Source organism: Palaemon carinicauda, chromosome 40, assembly GCF_036898095.1.
Source record: "Palaemon carinicauda isolate YSFRI2023 chromosome 40, ASM3689809v2, whole genome shotgun sequence".
Lineage (NCBI taxonomy): Eukaryota > Metazoa > Arthropoda > Malacostraca > Decapoda > Palaemonidae > Palaemon > Palaemon carinicauda.
Genome location: NC_090764.1, coordinates 66,750,924 through 66,763,792, shown reverse-complemented (window position 1 = coordinate 66,763,792; position 12,869 = coordinate 66,750,924). Strand labels below are relative to the sequence as shown.

At 37.7% G+C, this 12,869-nt stretch overlaps 1 protein-coding gene across 2 annotated transcripts in view; it reads right to left on the bottom strand.

Moving 5' to 3' along the window:
• The window catches only part of sp3 (spermathreecae), a 352,115-nt gene that overhangs the window by 252,294 nt on the left and 86,952 nt on the right, over positions 1–12,869 (bottom strand). For both annotated transcript variants that reach the window (XM_068363846.1, XM_068363847.1), the window contains exons 3-4: positions 11,215–11,383; positions 1–28 (exon numbers count right to left, since the gene is read on the bottom strand). The exon at positions 1–28 is cut by the window's left edge and continues 117 nt beyond it. In XM_068363846.1, the coding sequence (XP_068219947.1) occupies positions 1–28; positions 11,215–11,383 (197 nt within the window). The remainder of the gene's footprint in view (positions 29–11,214; positions 11,384–12,869) is intronic.

Genomic DNA, 12,869 nt, shown 5'->3' with positions numbered 1-12,869 from the left:
CAGGCCTAACTTACGCTCACCAGAACCACTGTGGAGGAAAAAAAATATTAGAAGCATTTGAAAGTTATTTCACAACTTGGATCATGAATCATCAAAACATTTAACGTTATTAATATAATAGACCCTATAATCTCCTAAAAAACAAGATAGTACTGTCCATTAATGCATACCAATTGTTACAGAAGCAACTGAGTCATCATCCTATATTTTGCATTGGATTGCCAAGAGAAATGTTCATATTTGCTTATAAACAAACAAGGTCAGACAATTTGATACTTGCTCTGAATGTCATCAATAATCCCACACCAAGAAAAGAGCACATGTTCATAACAAAATATATGGTTTCACTATCTGTGCTTTCCCAATATTCATATGATTCTATGTTTCAAGAGCCAGCTCATCGAAAAAATGTGAAAAAGTGTCCTTACATTTTAACTAGTAATAACCTGATTTTCATGTGTTATTCATACTCGCAATGAAAGGATTGGTAGAGATAAAATTGACATTTTTCTCTCAGTCGCATGCGAGTGAAAGAGCTGTTTTTTTCTCTTTTTTTTAATACTGAGATTGACTTCAAAAGTCAACTGCAAAGCAAGGACCTTTTCTCAGTTCACTCTCATGTTAGGATAGAAATTCAAACTTCTTTATTGTAAGCATGTGTAGATTTTATAGTGAATAGGCTAATTTTGGAAAAATTAGTTCTGTTCTTCATTGTGTAATTTCACTGTGGAGCATTTGTTTACTTGTTCGATGTACAGCAGAATGAACCAGTACATCATCTCCACATCAGCACCGGTATGCTTTCTTACTTGAAGTTTTGTACTTTTCCAAGCCATTTAATTTTCCTCAGATTCATTCCTATCATAAACTACCTTTCCTTCTTTTCTCCTTCTAAAATTTTCCTGTGTTAAGGAGAAATTGAGTGACTTGGAAAAGGGCAAATAAGATTAATGTCTTTCTCAATAATTCCCCTGCAGTTATAAGAATTATCATGCAATTCTCTGTCCCCCAGGGGTTTACATCCTTTGCTAATCTAATAAGACTAAAAAAATGTCTCTTACTCTTCTTACTTTCACCATTTTATATTTGGCTGTATTATCTTTTTCCCTTCCCCAAAACGTCTTGTCAAAAGGTATAACACCACTAATATAGTGCGTAATAACTTTCCCCTTTTATTATCTTGCAATTTTCCACTTCTGTCAGATGAATTCTACCTGGCAGAAAATCTATTTAGGCCTGTCTCCCTTCACTACTTTATGCTGCATAGATTTAGCTAAAAAAATTAATTTCCATTCAATAGGTAACTGCAAAATCTATTATCAATTTTCATTATATATTAATTTTTCAAGCGATGTGTCCTCCTATGTGAATACTGCAATATTTTCCAAATTTCCTTCAAAGTATGCTTTCAGATTGCCTCCAATTAGTATTGCTTCCAATTCTGTTGATATAATTTCATCAATTTCTCTCCTTAACTTCCTCACTGTATTCTGCATATGATGTATATGTACTCATAACATTAAAAATGTGTTCATCACAGCATAATTTCCTTTTCATTATTCTATAATTTTTTTCCTTCCACCTCCAATACTTTCCTTCATTTACTTGCTAAGGACAACTCCTACTAAACTTCAGCTCCACTATATTTTGCTGGTCAGAGTTTGAACAGAAAGGCTGACTGATACGAACTACTTTATTTACACAGAAATCTGACAAAGCCAATTCCTGAGAACAGAAAGGTAGCTGGGAATTATAATCCAAGTGCGTTTCTTTACACCTGGTTTAATGCTTGGAATATCTCTGATTTACAAAAAAAAAAAATGTACACATGAATTCTAAGTAAACAATATTTGTAATTTGATACTGGTTTCTGTTGTAAAGATAAAATACCATTGTTCTTGAAGTTAGAAAAAAAAATATCTTTGTAGTCTTGTAAAATCGTTTTCTTGCTGTCTAAGGGAAGTCGTGTTTTGGTGTTAAGTATTTCACTTGGATTTGTTGGTTAAAGGTTCTTGCAATACTCCTCCCCGCAAAAAATGGCTTGGGTCACTTGAATCGTCCACTGGGATGCATGCCAGTTTAATCCTGTCTATCAATATGAGCATTTTTCCTGTTACTGACAACTTGTTGCCCTTTAATTTGATGTTGTAGGATGCAATACGGCCCTGAGTATGAAGGTGATGGAGGGACTATGTAAATCTGACAAACCCATAATTGGTGCGTTCTAGTAGGATTTTTTGGCCACAGTGTAAATTGCTTTTACTAAGCAAGTTTTCTACTACTGCAATGCTCTACAGGAGGGAGTTGTGAATTTATTTAGATCTAAAAATCATCTGAAGGTATCGCTAATGACAGTCCTTAGAGTGCCTCAGTCCTAATAGGATCTGGTAGGTAAATCTTTTTTCCACCTTCTGTTTTGACACCTGGTGGTGAGCACTGCTTTATGGGAGTGATGGCAACATTCACTCATGCCATTGGCTTGTGTGTTATACACTGTCATATGATTTGATTTTGTTCTGAGGCTGGTGGGAGGGAACTCCATACAGGCGACATGAAAACAGACCTCCGATACCTTGTTATGTATTGAGGGACTCCATCACTAGAATTGAGATTATCTAGACTGACTATGCTGTTCCAAATGCAGATTGACATGACAATTGGAAAATTCTCATCTTTTGACATCCAATTAAAACAAATTACACTCAGGAAGCCATGGACCCTGAAAGTCTCATCCACTTCCAAACTGTCATAAACTTTAACCTTCTGAATGTATCTAACAATTGGAGAAAACAATGAATTCTTTTCTCTGAAAACAAAAAACCCAAATAATGAACAGTCGTTGCCATTATTCCCAAATACATAATCTCAGTTGGAATCACGAGGGGTTTCTTGAATAAACCAGGTTCCCAAACGTTCCAGTAACCTGTGCAACCATACTTATTGATCCCGATTCCCTTCCAACGAATTTATCAAAGTGGCTAATTGTCCAGGATAAAAGAACTCTTAAATCCAAAACCTTTTACCATTTTGTATGTAGTAGGTTGGCCAAGGCACCAGCTACCCGTTGAGGTGCTACAGCTGCAGAGTTATTTAGTCCTTTGACCGGCCAGACAGTACTATATTGAATCCCTCTCTCTGGTTAAGGCTCATTTCATCGTTGATGACACATACACGGAATAGTCGGACCTATTATTCACGTACAGTTTCTCATAAACTTGACGACAATACCATCCCTCTCTCTGGTTAAGGCTCACTTCATCATTGATGACACATAAACGGAATAGTCGGGCCTATTATTCACGTACAGTATTCTCCTCTTTTCTCATAAACTTGACGACAAAACCGAAATTACCAAATAATTCTTCTTCTCTACTGCACTGTATTTGTTCAGTGGCTATTTTCCTCATGGTAAGAGTAGAAGAGGTAGAAGTGACTCTTTAGCTATGGTAAGCAGCTCTTCTAGGAGAAGGACACTCCAAAATCAAACCATAGTTCTCTGGTCTTGGACAGTGCCACAGCCTCTGTACCATGATCTTCCATTGTCTATGGTTAGAGATCTCTACCTTAAGAGTACACTCAGGCACACTATTCTACCTTGTTTCTCTTCCTCTTGTTATTTTGAAGTTTTTATCCCCTTGTTATAGTTTATATATGAAAGATTTGTTTTAAAGTTATCATTCTTCTAAAACTTCTCTTGTAATTTATTTCCTTATTTCCTTTCCTCACTGGGCTATTTTCCCTGTTGGAGCCCTTCGATTTATAGCATCCTGCTTTTCCAACTAGAACTTTCGAGTGAGTTTCCATGGAGAAACTTGTTTAAACTGTAAATTTATTGAGGAATAAGACATCTAGAAGTGGTCTCCAATCCCTTGAAGCTTTGGGGTCGAGGAATAATTTGTTGAACAAAATTAAGTTATTTTTCAAAGTTTCACAGTTTCTAGTTTCAAAGTTTGTCTTTGCTGTATTTGTTAGGTAACTTGAAAATGGAAATGGTTCTTGGACAAGGAAGAATTGGAGTCTTGAAGAGCCAAGAAACATTCTCTGACTACAGCTAACACCCATGGATTGGGAAAACCATTCTCCCAAACAGGATAAAAGTTGGGAAGTCGTGCTACTTGGATTTGCAGGAAAGAACCATCATAACATTCTCCAATAAGATCTTTGAGTCTGGCAGGCAACTCTTCCGGAATGTTTGCTAGATTAGAATCCTCATGTTCAACCATTGATACAAAAGAAATTCCTTGGCAACAGCTCTGTTGTCAAAGCAACTGGTCCTGGTATCCACTTGAGAAATTACTTAATCCTATTCATACCAAATCAGCAGCAAAAATACAAGAATAAATCAATGTTTCTACACATCAGAGATTGTCCCAACCATTAAGGCTCATACAAGATCCCTTCTCTTAATCACAAAACATACAAAGGCTTCTAAAGCCTCAGAAACTCCATCAAAAACAGTTTAAACTAAACAAGTTAGATAAACCAAAAACATATTCAAATTATGATGGCTTATAATTTATTTTCAAAGACTAGCAATAACTTTTAGGATTGCAAGAATGCGAGTGTTTTGCAGAAGGGTCTGAAGTAAATAAAGGACATGAGGCTTTATAAGATCTTGAATCTGTAACACACTGTGCACCGTCAGAATCCTAACTGGATGAAACAATATTACCTCTAGACAAGACTTGAGAAGTCAGGTTAGGGTTACAGTAGAAGTAGGATGCCTAAGATCAGAATTACCTCCTTTAATTGAAGACCCACTGGCCTTTTGAGACTTCACATAAGAAGCTAAGGAAGTTAAGAGCTCTCGAAGCTAATCCCAATCAAAGCTTGATTGGTTACGTGTTGTTTTTGCGTTATTGTAATCATTCCTGCTATAATCAACTAGCCTAGTCTTCTGTGGATTATCCCTGAACTAAAAGCAAGTTTCCTTTTACACTTGCAACTTTTAATTTGATTGGCAACCAATGACACATACGTTTCAATGAGAGGAACAGTGAGGCCTTCAAGTTCCTCACAACAGTTATTTAAATTACAATACTGCTTCCAACACAAGAACAGAGAGCAGATCATTATTGTCCATAAACAATTTCCTTGAGCAATCTATGCACTAGATGTTAACAAATCCAAAGGTGGATATCTTTAAATTTAAATAAACTAAAAAACCTAACAATCTGGAAAACTGGGGTGTCAGTATAACCTATGTGACACAACGACTAAATAGACAAAGGGCCTGTGTCTCAATAGGACTAAGTGATTGCCCTTAACAGCCTAATTGTCTCATCAATTTACTAGAAACATATGTCTATTAAATGAAAAGAAAATGGAAATTTTTTTTATTGCAGAGGTAAATGTTAATAAAACCAAGCTTTACAAGAGAAGCAATATGAACATTAAGTGAATAATTTTTCAATACTAACAACAACTTTAGCTCAAACAATGTTGTACCACTGTACACCCACGTACACTGGGAGTTCACATTAAGTATTTAGAGCGACATGGTACTGAAATTCCAGCAAATTAAATGAATAACATACAGTACAGTGAACCCTCGTTTATCGCGGTATATAGGTTCCAGACCCGGCTGCGATAGGTGAAAATCCGTAAAGTAGTGACACCATATTTACCTATTTATTTAACATGTATATTTTTGCATCGATTATATTGATTATTCAGTACAGTATGTTGATTTTGTTATTACCAATGTTTTACTTAATTTTTCTTAGGACTTCCAAATGAAATGTTTTTCTTTATGACGCCGCCTGAAACGACGGCGTCATAAAGTACGCTCAGTAAACAACCACGCTCAGAACAAAGAAGGCATTTAACGTGCATGATGAAAGTGATAAATAATGATATTTACAGTAAAAGCTTTTAGAAAATATGTTATTACAAATATTATTTACCGTATCTATATACAGTGGAACCTCTACATACGAATTTAATCCGTTCCAGAACCAACTTCGGATGTAGAAAATGTTCGGTTGTCGAAACGAATTTTCCCATAAGAATACATTGAAATAGGATTAATCCGTGGTTGAGCCCAAAAACCTATGATAACTTCTTAATAAACTACTACACATAATTTTCCCATGAGAATAATGAACACTAAATTAGATAATAGACATGTAAATAAGAAGAATAGACATGTAAATAAGAAGAATTAGCAAAAAATGATAAATAAGAAACGGGTTTTTAGCGTCACTTTACCTTAGAAACTCCAGCGCAGGTGTTGTTAGTCTTGCTACGCAGAGAGGAGACGGACGGGCGGCGAGGAGGTAGAGAGGTTAACTACGATAAACGTACACTACCGTAACTTATTCTAACTTACACTAAGTGAACTTTAACATAACTTAGCTTTTTTTTTTTTATAATTTATATTTTTTTTTTACATTTTCTTTTTTTCTTTTTGATGATTAATTTTAAACACTTTCACTCTCTACACTTAAAATTGATTGAATTTTTTTCTCTTCACTCTTTGCTGTTTTCTTTGAACCACTTCCTTCCTCTTCATCACGAGTTCGCTTCGTAGTTTTTTTAAAGAAGCTATCGATAGAAAGTTGCTTGGTACAGCTTTTCAGAATGTTTCGAAAATAAGTTAGGGAAACATCATCAAACTGCGCAGCTACACGACAAACCTGCAATTTCTTTGGATGGTATTTGTCGATGAAGTCGACCACGTCTTGATATTTTCCTAACACCTCTTTTATTTGCGCGGAACTTATTGCAAGTTCAATCATACGGACGCCACGCTCATGCTTTTCAATAATTCCTTGCTTTACTTCTAAAGAAAGCATTCCCTTATTCCTTTTCTCACCACTACCACTACCACTTGCGAAACTAAGCCTTTTAGGACCCATGATTTTCGTAAAATACCGTAAAAGGATGAATGTAAAAAATCACGATTAAAACACAATTAATAGCAGAACGCACAGGGCACAACCACATAAAGCCAACGAGAACAGAGGACTGACCCAAGCCACGCTAATTAAGGGTCCCTCCGAGGTTGAAGTGCTGCCTTCTATTGGCGGAAATAAAAAACACATCAGGCGCTATGAGCACCGACTACGCATACGAGTATTGTTTACTTTGGGTGTCGAAAAAAAAATTCGGGTGGAGTAGGAACGTGTTCGAATTGTACTTCGCGTGTCGAAAAATTCGGATACAACCGGTACGACGAAAATTGCTACTTCGTGTGTCGAAATAAAATTCGGGTGTAGAGTCAAAAATTTGCTCGCATTTTACTTCGGATGTTGGAAAATTCGGATGTAGATATGTTTGTGTAGAGGTTCCACTGTAAAATCATACAGTACATACTGTACGTAGCAAAGCAGGAAAACAATTTACGAGAGAGAGAGAGAGAGAGAGAGAGAGAGAGAGAGAGAGAGAGAGAGAGAGAGAGAGAGAGAGTGTGTGTGTGTGTGTGTTGTTTTACGTACGTAAATGTAAATTTTAAACAAAAAAAATATGATAGGTTACAACATGTATACTCTTCAGACTTTTAAAACCTTCCCTTTAACTTAATGCATACAGTACTAAACTAAAACAGGCACAAATATTAAAATGTTAGAATATTAAAGTAAAAAATAAAGATTGTTACTGTACTAACCACGAAAGAAGTTCAAGAAAAACTTGAATGATGATGGCGATGAATTTGCTGCACAGTAGAAATGATGATGATGAAGCTGATGATGTCTTCTACTGTGCAGCCAATGATAGTAGTATTTTACGTCTCTTCAGACGGAGGTGTCTTTTCCTGGGACACCTCTTCAACTTCTTCCTGGGAAACTTCTTCAATTTCTTCCGAAGGCGTACTAGCAGGAGGAACTGGCTCTTTTTTGCGAGGCTGGAAGAACATTGTGATCGGAAGTTGCTGCCGCTGCTTCTTTTTTCGCTCTAAGAGCATCCTGTAGGGAGTCATGATGTCATCGACCTTGTTGGAGAATTGCATAGACCGAACCATATCCTCGTCCCACTCTTGCAACATTTCTTTCAACTCCTTCGCATGGTAGCAGGCCTTGGCAAGCCGTTCTAATGTTAAGCCCGTTTCTTTGACATTTTCTTGGGTCTCTTCCTGCGTTTCACTCTCTTCTTCACTTGCCGATTTCGTCAGGTCTTCTAGGTCTGCGTCAGTTAGCGGCTGGGAATGGCAGTCCAACAACTCGTCGACGTCTTCAGTCGTCATGTCGCCAAACCCGTCACCTCCAATTATGGCAGCCAACTGCACAGATTTCCGTATTGCAGTGTTGAATCTCAGCAGGTGTAAATCCCTCGTCGTCGTAAACAATCTGGGGCCACAACTTCTTCCAGCTCGCATTCACAGTTGCAGGTTTCATCTCTTGCAGTGCCTTCTGAATATTCTTCAGGCACGTGGCTATGGTGTACTGCCCCCAGTACGCCTTCAAGTTAAAATCTTCATCCTCATCATCTTGGGCAGCATCCACACATGCAACGAGGTCCGCCAAGGTATTCTTCGTGTAGAGGGCCTTGCACGCCCTGATAACCCCCTGGTCCATCGGTTGAATTAATGACGTGGTGTTGGGTGGTAGGAACTCAACCTGAATGCCCTCATGCGACAGATCAGTTGTGTGTCCACCAGCGTTATCCATAAGAAGGATCTTGAATGGCAAGCCCTTCTCTACGAGATATTTGCTGACTTGCGGGATGAAACACTGGTGGAACCAGTTGGAGGTCAGCATCTTCGTAATCCATGCTTTTGGATTATGCATCCAGTACACGGGAAGGAGATTCTTGTTTTTATTTTTCAAAGCGCGAGGATTTTTCGACTTATAAATAAGCCCCGGCTTTAACAAAAATCCAGCAGCATTGCCACACATCACGAGGGTAACGCGATCCTTGAATGCTTTAAAGCCAGAGGCTTTGGCTTCTTCTTTGAACAGGAAAGTTCGCGACGGCATTCTCTTCCAAAACAAGCCGGTCTCATCCATATTAAAGACTTGTTCCGGCTTGTATCCACCTTCGGCAATAATATTCTTGAACGTCTGGTTCACGTAAGTTTCAGCAGCGGCAGTGTCAGCGGAAGCAGCCTCGCCATGCAGGGAAACGCTTTTCAGGGCGAAGCGTTTCTGAAACTTCGCGAACCATCCTTTGCTGGCGGAAAAACGTGGTTTCTGACGCTGGGAATCAGTGGATGTCCCTGCTTGAGGTTCATTTACATCATCATCTTCTTCAGCATGGTCGCCATCGTCGTCTTGAGGTTCCTTTGCCGCAAAATTCTCATACAAGCTCAAAGCCTTGGTTCGGATGGTGTTCGTATCCAAGGCTATGTTCTTCTTCCGGCAGTCGGCAATCCACACAGCTAAAGCACCTTCCATGCGTACGATCGTTTTATTACGCGTGGTAACGACTCGCTTCGCTGATCTGCTAAAGGTGATTGCAGCCGTCTTTCTAATGTTCGCCTCGTCCTTCTTGATATAGCGAACGGTGGATTCATTCATTCCAAAATGGCGGGGTGCGGACGCAAAACTTCTACCGTCTTTTAACATATCGAGAAGCGTCACCTTCTCAGTAATCGTCATCATCCTTCGGTGGCGTTTAGGCTCACTACCAGCCTTAGTAGAAGCAGAACGCTTGGGAGGCATTGTACAGTAGGGTTTAACAGAAAGTTCAACAAAAAGTTCAACTTAAAACAGTCACGCACAGCACAGATTAAAGTTCACAATAACTTAACAACGTCTACACAGCGATACAGCGGGAGAGACAGTGGCCGCGAAAAGATGCTGGAAGTTGGAGATGCGGGCAAAACACCAATCACAGGCTAGATAACAAAACTTGAGTTCTGATTCGTCATCTATCAGCGCTTGAACCAATCACAACCCGTCTTATATGCTACGTAGGTTACCAATTCAAAGTACAAGATACCCTGAGTACAGTATACTGTACAGTAATAATAATAATAATAATAATAAATAATGATACTGTAATAATAATAATAATAATAATAATAACAAAAATAATTTTAATAACAACAACAATAATAATAATGATAACAATAATAATAATACAGCTTTACGTACGCTATTTTACGCTTTTGTTGTAGGATGTGTGTCTCTCTCTCTCTCTCTCTCTCTATCTCTCTCTCTCGTACGCTTATTCGAAATGTGATTTTTGCAAATAAGACTATTATTGGATGCAGTACTACGTACTTATACATACAAAAGATTCATGGAAAAGAAGCACATCCATTACATTTGTAGTACAGTAGTAGCCAACAGCAGCCTTACACCATTCTAATATGGTATGACTGCATCTGATTTGCGTTTCATGTTCGATTTAATTTTACTACGTACTGTATACAGTACTGAATTATCATATGATCACATTCTCTTTTCGTGTTTTATTTCTTTCTGTGCTTAATTATATGTCATATGTAATGCAATGAACAATCAGTAAGAGCAGATATTACTAATTACAGTATTAATGGAATTACAGGTAACGAAATATCGTATTTGGGGTCTTCAGATATCGCGGTATTTTCAAAATTTCCGGAAAATCCGCGATATGTATATATATATATATGGGTTATGAAAAAAATCCGCGAAGTGGTGAATCCGCGATGGTCGAACCGCGATGGTCGAACCGCGAAGTAGCGAGGGTTCACTGTACCTGGTTGTACAGCTTGTGATACTAAGAATAAAGAACTGCGATGATGGGATTGGCTTAATGTCACCTATTTGACCTCTTGTCAGTTGGTCACATTTTCACTACACATTATGACCTGTGGTCTGAAGCAATGAATTTTCATTCAGATAGATCTACACTCATTTTCAAAAGTTTGCTTATTTCATTAACAAAAACAGTATGACAATTCAACATTAGATACAGAAAGTCCTCGACTTACAATCTTAATAGGTTCCAAGAAGCGGTTTGTAAGTCAAATGTTGTTAAATTTTGGCCTAGAGTAGCCTTCACCTAACTTGCATACTCACGATTTTCAGATGAAAAAGTCAACAAATAGTCGCAGTTTCATATTAAAAATGTCATCTTGTTTACTACATTAAATTATATAATCTTTTTTTATTACAGTATTTATTAAGAACTTTTGATACAATATCTGAAGTTTATGATTTCAGTTGGATTTGATTTGTAATTTCAGATGTTTGTAAGTTGAGGACCTCCTGTATAGTCAAAAAGGGCAAAGCTGCCAGAGTTAGTCCTAAAACACATTAAATGTCTACCGACTTTAACAAATACCTTCCTGGATGATTGGCATGCTTTCGGCATTGTTGGAGGTGCAGCTCAGTATCAGGTGATGTGGCCAAAGGTAGAAATACTACACGAGTTATGCACCAGACCCGCTGGCCCTCTCCTAGCACTCCCACATCCCGAACACCCGTTACTAGCACCAATCGTGGAGTTAGATCTGGAGAAAGACAACAATTCACTAGTAAAAACAGCATAAAACTAAATTCATGTCATTTCTAAAAGGTAAAACATGCGCCAATATAAAGGATTAGAGTAAAATCAAATAAACCTTTAAGGATAGCCTTATTCTAAATAATTCCATAAGCTATCACTTTGTAGGGACAGCAATAAAAAAAGAAAAAAAAAGAAAAAAAAAAAGAAAGGAGGGTGAAGTTCATTCTCTTTTTAATAGAAAAAATTAGTAAACAATAGCAATTGACACTTTTCCAAGATGTTTATTGAATGGCCTTGTAAAATATAGAGTAAATGGCTTTTACAATATGTGAAGAAGATTTAATAGAAACATGCAATGTATACGGGAGCCAAGGAAGTGTTGTTATGAATATGAATGGAAGGAAAAAGATTAAAACAATTGAAATTAACTGTTTGAGAAATAAGAAAAACTGAAAACTGAAAGGGTATGAAATGTGTAGAAGCAGAGGAAAAGTGATAAGCATTACAAATTTAAGAACAATTTTTATTTTTCCTAACAATATAAATTTTGAGCTCTTTATTAGGGAATATACTTTCAGCGAAGCTATAAGATTAGCCATAAGACTTTTAGCGAAGTATAGCTACCCCACCGCTAGTTAGCAGGGGGTTTGGGAGTAGTAATACTGGCTACCGCGCTCACCGTAAGGGAGCGTCAACAAAGCGGCTGAGAGAAAAACCAACAAGGTTATTAAATGAACGTGTGAACGTGTGTCGCTACCTAGAAATCCCAAACAGACAAATATAATACTAAACTTGGGAGCAGGGATCTCCAAAACGCCTGACATCTTCAAAAACACAAAATAACACTGAGCTACGAAAAACACTTCCAAACGTTCACGGGTGCTAACAAAGAATGATGGGAGAAGGATAGGTGGTGGTGGTGGTGGTGGGGGGGCAGTAGCTGTAGTGAACGACACCTCGTAGTAACGGGGAATTTTGAGGAGGGAGAAGTCTAATTGGAAAGGGACCTCTGGTAGTGGATTCACTCGCCCCAGTTTTAATACCGACACCCTTTAGGGGTGAGTGAGCTGGGTATATTCCTGGCATTCCATGCAATTTTTCTCTCTGGTATATTTAGCAGTATTTATACCTTTGAAATGGTGCTTTAAGGAGCATTTCACGGAGCGACACAGGTTGAGCCCAGAAATCACAATTATGTGAGTTCATAATTTCACAGCTGAGTTACAACTGCAATACCTCTCCCCGATTATACTCCCGCTTCAGTGTTTGACAGTAGTTCTGGGCTGTTCCTCTTACCTTTACGGAATTTTCACCAACAAGTTTCATTAATTCATTGTTTTTAGTAAATTCTGGTATTCAAAGGAAGTTTTTAATAACATATTTCTCTTATGTTTGGTGTAATTTAACAAAATTTGTGTTAAAATGTGTGAAAAGTTACAAAATTATGTAGCATGCAACAGAATACAATCTCCTGTCGTTAACTTTGGCAG